General features: G+C 37.1%; 1 protein-coding gene across 1 annotated transcript; it reads left to right on the top strand.

Annotated features, from left to right (window-relative positions):
- The first annotated feature begins 2,794 nt into the window (after nt 1–2,794).
- Nucleotides 2,795–13,945, top strand: LOC103705435 (polygalacturonase ADPG1-like). The gene is made up of 10 exons (XM_039124640.1): nt 2,795–2,920; nt 9,196–9,318; nt 9,991–10,125; nt 10,945–11,094; nt 11,203–11,223; nt 11,951–12,158; nt 12,285–12,366; nt 12,915–13,023; nt 13,225–13,341; nt 13,666–13,945. Exons 1-10 carry the CDS (start codon nt 2,795–2,797, stop codon nt 13,900–13,902), a joined length of 1,308 nt encoding a protein of 435 aa, XP_038980568.1. The 3' UTR covers nt 13,903–13,945.
- The last annotated feature ends 2,077 nt before the right edge of the window (nt 13,946–16,022 follow it).

Below are 16,022 nucleotides of genomic sequence, written 5' to 3'. Positions count from 1 at the left end.
AAGCAAATTGCACTACATTCGGATCCAACAGTAGATTTGGATCAAATAGTCAACATTCTAAATTGAACATATCTCCAACAAAATTCAGGCATCAATACTCATATAGCCACTTGCCAGGAGTAATGTTATAATCACTACAAAAAAATCAGACATTGCCGATGCTTTTTAATCTATATAACGATGCAATAAGCGCCAATAGTTTTATTTCCGACGCTTTCTAAAGCGTTGCAAAAGCGTCAGCTATGCTAATGTCGAAAAAAACTTTACGACATTTTTTGAAAGCGTCGCTAATTGCCGATGCTTTTTAAAAGCATCGGCGATGAAGCGTCTTATATCAGTGACACTTATTTGTGTCTCTAATTAATGATGCTAATAAGCATCACTAATATATATTTTAATGACGCTTTAAAGCATCGTAAAAATTATTTTTTTAAAAAATATTTTAAAAAAATTAAAAACTTTGTATACATTTACCAAATACATACACAACAAAAGTCATATAATAACATATGTCACAATCAAACAGATTATTCAAAATATTCATATTTTCAAATATGATTATATTTATATTGTCAATTTACATTTACAATATACTTCAAAAAATATAAAAAATATACATATAAAACTTCTAAATAAATAGTCTAAGAGCTATCAACGGTCGTTGGTATCATCATCATCTCTACGAGTAGAGAAAGTATCAGGCACCTACAATAAAAAATAAAAATTTTAGAAGTTAAGAATATGAAAATCATTAAGCTCATATAAAAATATATGATAATTTTGTAAAATATTTAAATAGATGTAGTTATTTGCTCGAGGAGGGACAAACCTATGCAACATAGATGCAATCTGGTCAAGCTGTGCCCTCAAAGATTGTATCTCTATTTGATGGCTCTGCCTCATCTCCTCCGTCTCTATCTGATGGTTCGCCTCATCTCCTCCATCGTTGCCTTCAGACTACAAACTTCTATAGTGCTCTACTTCGTTTGGTGTCTTGGGTATATCTGCTCGCTACAGATAATTAAGTGAGGGTAACTTCAATGCCATAACCCCTCACTCGACTATAACGCTCTGAGCCCATCAATTCGCCGAACATTTGAGTTTTTACGCAACTGGTCTCGTCGTATGATGGTGACTTCTCGATATGCTCCGAAATAAGGAATATAACCCTGTCTTATATTTTAGAAAAAAAAGTCTCATATTAATGTTTGAGAAAATAAAATTAATAAAAATTATTGCACAAATTAAAGATGAATACATACAACATATCGCTTGACTCCTAGACAAAGCTGCGATCTTGATGGGTGTGAGTCATTCTGTAGAACTCCACCTCGCCAGGCTCCCTCCCATGCTTTTTCATCTACAATAAAAAGTATATTGACAAGCTATATATATCATTCATGATACGTAATATATGATAGAAGAGTTTCAAAAAAACTTATGAATTCATTTTTATGCCTTGCATAACTTTTCGAGCCTAATGTGTGAGAAAATGCCTGAGATGCTTGTGCAGCTCTACCAATGAATATATTTGATGTATATATTTGCAATCTATATTAATAATAAGTACAATATAAGGTATTGAGAGAGTATACACAACCTGTCATCTCTCGAAAAACTAATAGTGAACAAGTTCCCTCTACTGATGAGCGTATACATCAGGAGGACAATTATGAGCAATGTCCTTCTCTGTCATACCCTCGCCCTTGTAGTCCGTCTTCAACTCTCCTTTTATTCTTTCCATTTGCGGTTGAGAAACTTTAGCACCTAGTCATGGCTGTCTAGAGGGAGTACAAACTTGCTCTACACTAAAATAAAGAATGTTATAATAATGTTAAATCAAAATTATAATTATGATAGTAATCAAATTAACATACAATATCAAATTCAATTATTTACCTCTATAACTCTAAGAAGCTCAACTTTATACAAAGGCGACATATCATTCCACTTCGTATAGTTGAGCGGACATAACCGACCTTTCTGCACAACCGATCCTAGAAAACTTGCTAAAAGGCTTCCAGCCTTCTTGATGAGCTGCCAGTAAAAGGCTTCCAGTAATGTTATAGTGTTTGATTGATATATAAAACATGTTTTACTTTTGTACCTCGATCAAGATATTCTAAATTGAACGTATCTCACAATACATATATGATACACATGTAACACATAGATGGAAAGGAAAAAAGATCATGCGAGTTGAAGGGAGTCGGTGGTTTTTTAAGTTAGAGAGGAGATGCACTCCTCTAGCCCATTCAGGTAGATTATTAAACTGTTGTTTTGTAAAGTTTACTACGCTAAATTTGGACATAATAGTGAATTTGGATCCAACAGTCAATATTCTAAACTAATCACATCTCCAATGAATGACTTTGTACAACCATTTACCAACATTAACAAAGGAAGATAGTTTAGTCGGCCTCCTCCCAGCCCCTTAAACCCCTATGGGGGAACCTCTGCAACCGTGACCAATGAGTAGAGCTCTTCTTTGGCATCCTCCTCTTGATTCCTCTTGCGGGCGATTCTCACATGCACATGCCTTGGCAGGCTTCGAATCACTCTACTCCAGATGTGCTTGTTATGCTTCACATCGACTCTCACATCTGATGTATCCATTCCTTTCTGTGCAAACTTCCTAATCTCCTTCATGGCTTTGGGGGCCATCTTCCTGAAAGTGCTCCTCAGAAATAATATTGCGAGAAGCCAGCCTAAAACAACAGCAAGGGTTTAAATCAGCAAAAGAGGATCAGGTCTACAAAGTTTTCTCCCTTTGACATCTCCAATAAAACCAAGAATGAAGGGTTTGTACCATTGGATCAGATTTTGTTTGCAGTTCGGATATGCTGGTTTTCATAAAACAATTGAGAATGCTTGCTCACAAAGACAAAACAAAAAGCAAAAGTGTGCTTCTGTCTCAAAGGTGCGTGAGAGAGAGAGAGAGGGAGGTGGTGAAGACAATTATGCTCATACAGTGTGCTTCTGTGTCTCAAAGATGAGAGAGAAAGAGAGAGAGCTCATATTTTTCAGAAGATCATCACAAACATAAATGGCACAATAGTGATCATAAGAAATCCCCATAAACATTGATAGTAGGTGCAATCTCTACACAAATATTGACCAGAAAGAAAAGAAGATTTTTGAGAAAGAACAGAAAATTTTTGAGAATGAGAATAATGGTCGCGTTTACCACCGTTGAATTGTATTGAATTTGTAGAGAATACAGATAGAAAGTTTGACCCAATTGATTTGTGTTTAAATTACAAATTTTAGATTCAAATTTAACATACAATAGAAATGGTAATTTTGCATATCCCAAGATTGAAGGAAGATGATTGCATTGATGATGTTTAAAATTCAAATTCAAATTTGAAATGCACCATTAATGGTAATCATTGTGGCATATTTCACAATTGCATGAATCAAGTCTGCTATCAATGACTAATATTTGAAATTCAAATTCATATTTCAAATGTACCAAAAATAGTAATGATCAAATCTGCTATCATCCCTCTCAAGTTAATGGGCGAGCGTAAACGTTGAGGTTGCCTTGCTAATAGCGTAGGCGGATAGGATATAGACCTTTAGTGAAGATGTCAGCCACTTGATCATTGGTAAAAATATGTCTAGTTCTTTATGGGCCACTTTTTCATGGACAAAGTGATAGTCTAGCTTAATATGCTTAGTGCAACAATGAAAAATTGGATTGAATGTGATGGAAACGACAGAAACACTATCACACCAAACGAGAGGGGTGGTCTAGAGTGGAAGGCAAAGTTCACCCAAGAGAAAGCAAATCTATGTGATTTCAACAGCTGTGAGGACCAAGCTTCAATATTCAATCTCCATAGATGATCCGGTAACAAACCAAGAAACTTAAGACAAAGATAACCACCACTTGTTGAGCGAGGATCAATGGGGTAGCTAACCCAATCAGCATTACTATAAGCTTCAAGTTTAATGGGACTAGGCTGTAAGAAAAGCCCATGAGAGAGAGTAGCTTTTAGGTAACACAAGATGCATTTGACAACAATCCAATGGTCTTCAGTTGGGGATTGTATGTGTTGGGTAAATTAGTTCACTACAAAGGAGAGCTCGGGCTTAGTGAGGGAAATGCATTGCAAATCATCACCAACACTGCGCTAGTGGATTGGGTCAGATAGTAAGGGACTAGTGGTGTGGCCTAACTTGGTTGAAGCGGCTGGAGAGCTGATAGGTTTATATCTAAGCATTTTAGTCCATTTAAGTAGGTCAAGAGCATATTTAATTTGAGAAAGCTGAAGGCCATGATGAAGGTGATGGATCTCAATACTAAGGAAATAAGTTAAGGGTCCAAGGCATTTCATTTTGAAATGCAAGCTTAACCTGGTAATGAGAGTAGAGATGTAAGTGGGGCTATTACCAGTGATAATAATATCATTAACATAGAGGAGAAGAAAAATGGAGTGGGGACCCTCATGACGAATGAAGAGTGATGTTTCACACCGGAATGTGAAGAAACCCAACTTAAGAAGTTTTGAAGTAATTTTCTCATACCATGCTTTAGGGGCCCATCGAAGACTTTAAATAGACTTATGCATGTGGTAAACATGTGTGGGCCACCATGGATCCACATAGTCAGGTGGTTGTGCCATGTACATATCTTCTTGAAGATCTCCATGAAGGAAGGCACTGTTAACATCGAGTTGGCAAAGAGAACAATTGAAGGTGAGGGCCAAAGTTAACATGATATGAATAGTATTTTGCCTCACCACAAAACTAAAAGTCTGAATGAAATCTACTCTTGGTTGTTGATGAAAACCTTTTGCAACAAGACACGCCTTGTACTTATTGATGGAACCATTAGGGTTTTGCTTGAGATAATACAACCACTTATAGCCTACAACATTCATATTGGACAGAAATGGAACGAGAGATACCATGTACCAATGTGTTGGAGAGTGGTGAATTCAGTATCCATAGCAGCATGTTACTGAAACTTTAGATGCTTGTGTATAGCATGATGGCTTAAAATTTCGAGTTCAATAGTAATGTGGTAAGTAGCTGTGGTATCCATGTATCGTGTAGAGTCATTTATGAGATAAAGTGGTGGTATGAGAAGATCTAATGTGTTTGATGATCACACCTTCACCATTTCAAATTTGCACATTATTTGAGCCTTGGTATGGAGAGTTGATGGTCAGATATGCCAACATGATTATCATTTCTGGTGCATTTCAAATTTAAATTTAAATATTTAAAATTTAAAATTAAAATGCACCGTAATCATGTTGTAATACCTCATTACTGCTTGAATCAAGTTTGCTATCGATAGCAGATATTTGAGATAAATGAATCAATAAAGATGATACCGAAATTTGGAGATCAAAAAAATTAATAAAAGGCTAAGAGTTGTCCAAAGAGTTTTTTTTTTGGGGGGGGGGTGGGGGGGTGGGGGGGAGGGGGGAGGTGTAACTATCCCGAAAGGTGTTTGTGGAGATAGATGGTGTACGCCCTTGTCACCACCTGCTCCTTCCTCCCTTTGCTTACCTTCTCCACCATTGTCTCCACCCTCTTTCTATCCCTCTATCGTAATTCGCTTCGAGTGACAAGGGAATAAACCTAGATCGCAATAAAAATACACACACACACACACACTTTGCTACACTTAAGTGGATCTCTATTCAAACTCGATCAAGTCTACACTAGACACTAAGATCACATCTATTATTCAAGCTATTGGATATGATCTACCCTTCTGAATTACTTACATACTAAAATTCATATTATTTGAAGCACCTATGTGCTGTTAAAAAATTAGACAGTCTAAATAAAATTAAATTATACGTGCTTTTGATTACTTGATACGTAAGCTAAGGGCTTTAAAATTATATAATTTTTGGTGTGTAAGCAGCTTAGAGGTAGTAAATCATATCCAATGATTCGAATTATTGATATGGAAACTCTATTATCCGATATAAATATGATAGGATCTGAGTGGACATCCATCCAAGTATAGCCAAGCCCTACTCCCTCTCTCTTTATATATAGAGAACGAGAGATTGACTATGTTACACTTAAGTGTAGTAAGCACCAAATCCAATCAACCTATCTATCATCCATTTGACATAAACCATGAGAAATCCAAAACTCCCCTGCCAGTTGTTGACTGCTGTCATTCCAAAAATTAAAAAAAATAATTAATTAATGCGACAAGATATGATGCGTTCATCAGCAGCTACCAAATTGAATAATTAATGATGCCACTCCAAAGCTCTTTCTCTCTCTCTCTCTCCATTATAACAACAGTCAAAAAAAGATATCATTAATTATTGAGACCCATGCCCATCTCGGGCTCTCTCCCCTCCAATGGATGCCTACTCCAGAATAAACACAAACCTTTCAGGATAAATACCTAGTTTTTCGCAATAAATACAAATATTGTAGAGATAAGTAGAAACTCTACTGTCCACCATTGGTTAGGTTAGGGTTCGCTCACAATAAACAATGATGTTGGAGGATAAACACAAAGTTTGGAGGTAGTAAACACTATGTAGTCAAAAATTAAAAAAACATCCTTAGAGTAAATAAAAATAGGTGAACGATAAATAGAAAACCGCACAAATGCTTGCTACCTTCCTACATTCCCCTCCATAAATAAATACAAACTCCTCAAAAATAAATACTAACTACGCAAAAAAAAACATGAACCTCTTAGGATATACATCTAGTCTGCAACAATAATGCAAACACCATATAAATAAATAAAATTCGAGTGCCCTCCCTCAATCAGGTTAAGGCTCAAGCACAGTAAACACCAACATTGATGGATAAATGTAGAGTTTGAAGGAAGTCAATAATAAGTGGTCCAAAATAAATATAAACCTTCTTAGAGTAAACAAAAACTAGCGAGCAAGAAACAAAAAACTGCATGGATACTCACTACCTTCCTGTATTTCCCTTCAGAAATAAACAAAAGCTTTTTATAAATAAGCAATAACTATTCCAAAATAAACACAAACCTCCTAGAATAAACACCTAGTATGTGTTGATAAGTACAAACACTACAGAAATAAATAGAAACAAAGAGTCGCCCAATGGATCAAATGGAGTGGAGGTCCAATGGGAGGGAGCCCCAGATGGGAATGGGTCCCAATAATTAATTAGTAACTTTTCTTCTTTTTTTTTTGAATGACGTGGCAACCGTTGCAATGGAGTGAGAGTGAGAGAAACATAGATAGAGGGAGGGAGTCAGAAGAGCTCATGAGCGACTGTACCAAGAGATGAGTATGGGCATGGGTGGCGCATCGCATCACATTAATTATTTAATTATTTGTTTTTTAATAACTTTTTGGAATGGCAACAGTTAACAACTAACGGGAGAGCTTTGAATTTTTCGTGATTCATGAACTGATGACAGATAAGTCGAGCAAATTTGGAAATCTATGATGCTGGAAAAGTAGTCTTCGCATGTTTGGTTGGCTATAAAAAAATAACACATTACATATTGGCTGATATTTGGTTGAGCATTTATTTTTCTGAAAAAGTTATGTAAAATACCTATTATACCCTTAATAAAAGAAAAAACCTAATTCTATTCTATCTAAAAGCTAAAGAGCACTTCTAGAAAAAAAATCCCAATTTCTAGCCGGTGAGAATTAAATTTTTCCATATCTCATATAGATTTTTTCTCATGAAATGTGGAAACCTTATTTCCATGATAAAGCTACTTCTCTATCTCTCTCATTTGAAAATTCCAACCAAATATGAGCTATTTTTCTATTTTTTAGTTGACTATACTTTTCCTCTCCTCTTCCCATGAACCAAACGAGTGGCAAAGTAGTGTTTGGTAGGGTAACTATTTCCTTCTCTCTTCTATTGGTTTAATGGCTTCGCTAATTTGATTTGCTAGCCAACTAATTAAAGATATAAATTTTCTACTTTTCATTATCTTTTTAATTTTGTTTGTTTTTATAATGATCATTGTCATCATCATCATTATTGTTGTTGTCATTATTATTCTGGTAAGAACCGTTTAAACATATAAATTTTTCACCTTTCATTATCTTCTTAATTTTGTTTGTTTTTATAATGATCATTGTAATCATCATCATTATTGTTGTTGTCATTATTATTATAGTAAAAACTATTTAAAGATATAAATTTTTCACCTTTCATTATATTCTTAATTTTGTTTGTTTTCATAATGATCATTGTAATTATCATCATTATTGTTGTTGTCATTATTATTATGGTAAGAACTGTTTAAAGATATAAAGTTTCCACTTTTCATGATCTTCTTAATTTTGTTTGCTTTTATAATGATCATTGTCATTGTCATCATCATTGTTGTTGCCATTATTATTATGGTAAGAACTGTTTAAACATATAAATTGTCTACTTTTCATTATCTTCTTAATTTTGTTTGTTTTCATAATGATCATTGTCATCATCATCGTTATTGTTGTTGTCATTATTATTATGGCAAGATTTACATTTCTTACTCATGAGTTTTATATAATTAACTCAAACTTTCAAGACAAAAGCTATTTTTGGCAATAATATATTGATATAATTAACTATCCATAACTATGATATAAAATAAAGATAAAAATAAATAACGTAATTGATAAGTAAGCATATTATTTCTTAAACTAACAAAAATATCATACTGCATTCATTATAATATTATACCACTTGTTATTAAAAGGATTGCTGTGTATTATATGCTAGTAAATGACCATTGTGCGATACATAATAAGAAAAGGGATAGAAATTAATATACATCATTAAACGATATTAGTAGAAAAATAAATGATATTGTAACGTCATAGTATTCGGGTCAAGAGTTTTGGGAAGCAATCACTCTTCCCTTGAATTTGCACCATATAAGGAAAAAAAAAATCAGTGTATATGACCATATAACAATTAATTTCATTTTTTTTTGGGCACTATATAACAATTTTCTTATTAGGATAGAGGACGTGTACAATGAACCAGATCTCTATAAAATGGACGGGCTCTCATTCATTTTTATGGGCTGAGTATACTCTCGAGGAACTTTGTACAACTTGTCACGTACCACTAAACCAAGGATAGCATGGTGATGGAGCTGATAATTTTGTTTTTATATTTTATCTCGATTCCAATATCGCTTAAACAAGTCGCGTCTTTGTTCGTTTGTCTCTTTTTTGATATAATCTCTGTATATATTTGTAGGGAGTTGCAAACGTTTTCCTCGTTCTCGTTTTTGCTTCACTTGCTATTGGGGTCTTGTCAGGTCCAACTTACAACGTTACAGGCTACGGAGCCAAAGGAGATGGCAGAACGGATGACACCCAGGTAGAACTTCTAATCTCTCCCTGTCTCTCTCTCTCTCAACACGTGCAAACACGAAATGATTTAGATGTGTGAAGGATGCACGTAGTTCAAGACAGAATATGACAAATGACCCTATATAGAAGAAAATCTTGGAGCGTTTTCTTGTCTCTAGGGGACATGCATGGAGACCAATGTGATTTTGCTGACGTGAACTCTTTTAGCTGCTCGCTCGGCTTGTTGATAGCATGACAGCAGCATATGTTTCACAGTGGCAAAAAGGTTCCTACGTTCATCAGACCATTTTTGGTCGTCTGTTTCGCAACTTGCAAGGATGCATCTTCTGAGTAAAACCGATCGGGGTGTTCAACACACGGCTATTTCTGCCCACATCGAACATTCTCCTGGCGGGGCGGGGGCCCAGTGGGAGCTGCTACGCGGGGGTGGGCTTGTCCCTTCCTCCCCCCTATCCCTTTTCATTAGCAAAAAAAAAAAAAAAAAAAAAAAAAAAAAAAAAAAAAAAAGAAAAAAGAAGGATGCATCTTCTCATCCACCTAAGTGCAAAATAAGCTATATATGGCAAGATTAGCTAACAACGCCACACGTACCGTCCATCCAAAAAAACCACATTTAGTTAACGAATGCGCTACATGATATAATATGGATAACGTATTCATGGTATCTCTTACCAAGCAGGCATTCATGGCTGCATGGAATGCGGCATGCACGGATTCTAAAGCTGGGACGTCCGTCCTTGTACCTGCGGGGAAGACATTCTTGCTAAGTGCAGTGTCCTTCAAGGGGCCTTGCAAATCTTCTATCCATGTACAGGTACTATTTCTTGCATTAGTTATGAAATTATCGATTAAAAGTATGTAGTATTGCTAATATTATACGTACAATATGCCGGACTGAAGAGATGGGTTGATGAAATGGGGAGGTTTGAAGGTAGAGCATAACTATGCAGGCTGCTCGATTTCCTTATTTCTAGATTTTGAAAATAATGAGAAGAAGTCACATTTTAGATGGTTCGAATTTAAGAATTTGAGGATGGGGGAACCAATGTTTCGATTGCTTTCGGTCTTTATAATTTCTTAAATTTAACAGCCCTAAGAAAATAGGTTTGAATTGTCCTTTATGTGCGCTAATATTGCATCGGTAATTAGCAAACCTCTCCCCCATGTATTGCACCAAATATTGTAAGTTAGACCAATCCCCCATGCCATGTGGCAGAAGAATTATTTATGGACATGAAACATGTGTGCTTAGTATTGCTCCAATGTTCTTAGTTCTCAACTATTGGAAAATAATTACAAGTTGGATATGATGTTTGGTATCTAGACATGTCCTCATTTTAAGACAATAGATTTGTTGGGGCCTAAGAAGATATGCGACTGACTTATAATCCTCTATTATAGAGTTGGAAATATAGTTTCTAATTAGAATTTTTCTTTACAAGGCACTGCATATATAAGACTGCCTTGTTTGATAGCCATCCATCTTTTGATAGAGTGCACCGAGTGCTATATAGCATTTTGCAGTGTAAATTGTGCATCGTAGGAGATTCGTGCTCTAAAAAAAAATTCGGAAATGACTTTGGCAGGTGTACTGATGAATTTCTAATATATTTGTTTGGGACCTGGAATGTAGATTGATGGAACTATCTTGGCACCCAATAAAACTTGGATATTAAACAAAGTACACTGGATCAACTTTATGTTCATTAAGGGTCTAACCATCGCTGGATCGGGCGTGATTGATGGTCAAGGTGCCATTTGGTGGCATTGTATAGCTCAGAAGGTTGTCATTTTCTCTTCTCGCTTGAATATATTTCACTTCAAAATTCCACTACTTTTGTTCGACAATCAATTGTGCTCATTGTTTCTTTTTGTTCCTTTTCTATCGCAGCAATGTGCAACAGCGCCCATGGTGAGTGCTGTTAACTTCCTACAAATAAACATGTATGCATGGCATATAATGGTAGCTATGATTCCTGGAATTTTGCTTTGGAGATTATATTATTAGCCATTTAACTAATCTCTGTGTTTCCAATGGCCAAATCAATTTTTATGTCAAAAACATTGAACATTTCATTCCTACAACTGTTACTGGTAATTTATTTAACATCTATATATATTCTTCGTAGAATCATTTTCTTTTGATGACTTCTTAAACACAATTATGGCAACAGTTATATTGGTTGATCTGTTGGTCAAAGTATATTCTGTTTATTACTAACATGTCATTGCCAAGACTTTCTTTTACCTTAGATAGTAGCCAAGACAATCATAAAACTTAAATGGATAATATTATTATGAAATATCTCAAGCATCTGGGCGAGCAATATCTCATTGTATATATGGAACCTCCATATATAACAACCCATAGAAGGAAGCATGAGATGCTGCTAATCTTGATATGCCAAACCTACTTCTTGTGATGCATTCAGGTTTAAAGATTGATGCATCATGTTTGCAAAAGAATTCTGAGAATATCCGATAAATAGATGGTTGCCGCCGCCGCCGAGTCATAACAAAACCAAACGAAACAAAACAAGAGCAGCTAGAGCTAGCATGTTCTCGGTGCTCGCATGAAGATGTGATTTGATCTGAAGTTGTTATATTCATCAGGAGATGATAAAACTTGTTTTATGTAGGCCTTCAATATTGGAAATTGCATGCACGTCCAGCTGTCAGGCTTAAGTTTCAAGAACAGTCCCATGATGCATGTAACCGTACACGACACTGTTGGTGCCAATCTTACCAAGCTCCGCATATCAGCTCCTGCAGATAGTCCAAACACAGATGGCGTGCACATCGAAAGAAGCCAGGAGGTGCAAATCACTCATTCTACCATCGGTACAGGTAATCTCCTCTTCACTATAAATTACGACTGTTTGTTGCAAATAATACGATCTACAGAAACAATCTATATTAGAAACATCAGAAATTTTAGACTCTAAGCTGGTGTCTGTTTTTCTATGACTACAGGAGATGATTGCATATCCATTGGAAGCGGCACTTACAACCTAAATGTCAGTTGGATAGACTGTGGTCCAGGCCATGGCATAAGGTTTGTTTTCGCCGCTTGTCGCAGCATTTCACATAGGCAATGTCATGGAGAGAAAATATGTGAAGAGACCATGAAAACCACCACTCATTATGTTGATCGATGAAATGGGAAACAAAATGCTTATTGTAAAAACAAAATCCGAATCGGATGATCAGCATATTATAATATGGTTTTCAAAATGTAAATAAATTGAATAACTTATAAAATCGGAGGAAATTAAACACTGTTTGTCTGAGCTTTTATATCAAAACACTATGCTTATGCCTTTGCAATGTCATGACAACTATGAATCGGGACGTGCCTCGGCGATCATACATTTGTGCTTAGTAATCGGAAGTTCTAGGTTTGAATCTTGAATGATGCATCTCCAAATATCTGCAATCTTGCTAGGTAACTGCAGCATGGAATATAGGTCTCTCTATCTTTTTTTGAAAATTCTGAAAAATAAGTGATGGCATGTTGAACCTGACTGTATCATCCTGACATGTCTTAACTCTTTTTGAGAGCATGTCTTAACTAACGAGCCTCGTTTTCTTGCTTGTTTCTAGTATTGGAAGCTTGGGTAGAAATGGCTCCATAGCACAAGTGGAGCAAATTCATGTTTCCTCCTGTAATTTCTACCAGACTACCAATGGTGCAAGAATAAAGACATGGCAGGTAAACTCTCAATGTGGATTTGTTCTCATAGTAAAAAATTAATAAGCATTGTGTATTTGCGGACTGGATCTCTCTGCTGAAGAGATGCCAATCATCTGAAATTAAGTGCAGTTGGTTCTTAGAATAGTACTTTTTGTCCTTCTACAATATTTGTACGAAAGTTTAGTTTTTCCCCCTACTAACTCAGTTCCTTCCTGCCAGGGTGGACGTGGTTATGCAAAAGGTATATCGTTTAAGAATCTCACTATGTTTTCGGCGAGGAGGCCCATAATAATAGATCAATATTATTGCGAGCATCGCAACAACTGTGCCAACAAGGTAAAACGTCCACCTTTTCAATAATGTAGCAATGCAGCAATCAATATGAACATGACATCACCTCCTGCTTGGTGAGTTGCAACGATGCCTTATTTTTGCATCGACCACACAGAAGAGCATGTATGAAGAAAAATAGTTAATGCAATGCATGTAGATGCTTCACATCTCAAGGTGTGCATGGGTGTAGCACTCCTTGCATCAAAATGATTGGAAAAAACAAGATAGTTGCAATATAACTTCATATCTTGGTTTCTGGTGGCTGTACAAATTTTTCTAATTTATCACTTAGCTTGTTTTTCTTGGTTGCATTCGATGGTGATGAAGACGTCGGCCGTTCAAGTGAGCAATGTGCAGTTTGACGGAGTTGCAGGTTCATCAGCTGACAATGAAGCCATTGTTCTAAGGTGCAGCGAAAGCACAGCTTGCACAGGCATTACATTGGCGAATGTAAATATCACATCTGCAGACCCTGCAAGGCCAGCAACAGCCTTCTGCTTGAACGCACATGGAAAGACACGCGGTACGGTCATCCCTGCAGTCCCCTGTTTGGACGGGCGATGAAGTAACTGCTTCTTGGAAAACATCAATCACTTGTATCAACAGAGATCATGATTGACTGAAGGTCTCTATAATGCTATCCTACTCTGTAACTGCAGTAATGCAAATGATAAATGAAATAACTTTTGATGAAATTTAGCTAATCATTGAGTTAAAAGTTTCATTCGAAAAAATTAACATATGGAGTCCAAACGATCGAGACAAATTTGAATATTAGTTGGAATGTCAAATTAATATGAACTAGTCTCATCATGTCACGTATTGGGACTAGTTAGAACTCATCTTACCTTTTTCATGTCAAATATGAACTATTTTTGGCATGTTACATGTGTGGACTTGCTAGAACTTCGATGCTAAGTTTTCGTAAAATACGAGCTAGTCTCGACATGCAGAGTACCAGGATTGATTAGCTGGAACTTAGAGTGCCGAATATGTATGAGCTAGTCTCGGCACACAACATGCTAGGGCTAGTTGGCACTCATCAAAGAAATTTTTGTTTTTCTTTTATATGGAAAGTATATATATATTTTTTTTGCAAAAATACACCTATAAATATGGCTCATTGCGTATTTGTTCCTCAACAATCAATATCCGCACATATATCCCTCATTTGCAATTACACCCCCCATTTAGATTTTTGACCAACAGTGTTAAAAATAATTATTTCAAGCATAAATACACACTTTTACCCTTATGCAGTGATATCCTTGAAAATTCTAATACTTTAACTAATATTGTGAAGATCTATGTTTTTCCAGAGTATGTCTGTAAATAGTGATTTTTGAAGGATAAATAATATAATAAGCTATATTTGCAAGGGTATGTTCCAAAAAAACTGAAAATATACATGTCTTGGCAAAAGCTTGCACAACTAGTTGAAACATCGCCAATGAGTTTTAGTTAAACAAATAATATTCTTTACATAGTGTAAGATATGAGCTGAAGTCGGCTGCCGACTTCAGTCCCGTTCTTCTTTTGGGAAGAGCCGGAACAGAGGATCGCAATGGCGATCCTCTCCGGGAAAAAACAGGGCAAGGGTGCCGCGGGTATCCCGCGGCACCCCCCCTCCGGTCAATCCGCAGCCAACCACGGCCGTGGATTTCGCTCGACCGCCGTGATTTTCGCGGCGGAGAGCCGTTACGAGGGGGTTGATAAAAACCCTCATTTTCTCCTCAATCGGTCACCTCCAAGCCCCCTCTTCTTCCTCTCCTCCCTATCCTCTCCCTCTCCTTCATCTGCTCCAGCTTCCCAAGTCGCCGGTGAGCCGCCTCGGCCATCCACCACCACCACCCGAGCCTCCCCTGTTTCTGGATCACTTCTCCTTCGGAAAGTGTTGTCGCCGCCGCCGCTTGCTATCGGATTGAGGCTCCCGCGGTCGAGATCTTCCTCCCACCGCCTCTGCCACCGCCGGTAAGCTCCCTCCAGCCTTTGAATCTAAGATCAATCATGTCATATTTTCTTTATTTTGGCCCCAAACCGAGATCATTCTCGGTTACTCTTTTGACGCCGGCCACCGCAGCGGCCACCGGCCGCCACCGCAGTCGGCCGGCCATCGACCGAGGGATGGCCTCCGGCCACCCAGGCCGGCCATCATGCCGGCCCTCTTCCTTCCCCCCAATGTTCCTTCTTCCTCCTCTCCCTTCCCTGTCCGTGGGGTTTTGGGGAGGAAGAAGGCCCCTACGAGCCGAACAGGGCCAAGCATGGGCCTTGTTCACCGGGGGCCTGACTTGGGCCCGGTTCACTGTGGGCCCAACTTGGGCCTGGTTAAAAAAAAAACCCAAAATCCGAAATCAGAAATCCAAAAATCCGAAACCCGACCCGAAACCTGGAACCTGTTTAGCCAATAAATGGAATTTTGCAATTAAGCCCTGATAGTATATTATTTCATAAAAAGGGTCTTCTGTAATTTATGATGGATCCCTATAAGAAAGATTTATTACGTAAAGGTCCTCAAATATGTTGTTTGGTTCCTTTACTCAAGTTTTATTATAGAACAGCATCCTGTAATTAAGTATTAGTCCCCGCAATAAATTTTATTGCATAAATGAACCAATTAGAAGCCAACCTTGGGGGCCCTATTAGGCCGAGTCTATGCGGGCCCATTGGGCCGTGTCCGATATGGG

This window comes from Phoenix dactylifera, chromosome 1 (assembly GCF_009389715.1).
Source record: "Phoenix dactylifera cultivar Barhee BC4 chromosome 1, palm_55x_up_171113_PBpolish2nd_filt_p, whole genome shotgun sequence".
Taxonomy (NCBI): Eukaryota; Viridiplantae; Streptophyta; class Magnoliopsida; order Arecales; family Arecaceae; genus Phoenix; species Phoenix dactylifera.
The sequence above is the reverse complement of the archived record's forward strand: the minus strand, read 5'-3'. Positions and strand labels throughout refer to the sequence as shown.

Coding starts and splice junctions, on each gene's coding strand:
- LOC103705435 (XM_039124640.1), top strand. CDS start 2,795: ATGAAGGGTTTGTACCATTGGATCAGATTTTGTTTGCAGTTCGGATAT. Junction 12,159..12,284: donor TCATTCTACCATCGGTACAG/GTAATCTCCTCT, acceptor CTATGACTACAG/GAGATGATTGCATATCCATT. Junction 13,024..13,224: donor CAAGAATAAAGACATGGCAG/GTAAACTCTCAA, acceptor CCTTCCTGCCAG/GGTGGACGTGGTTATGCAAA.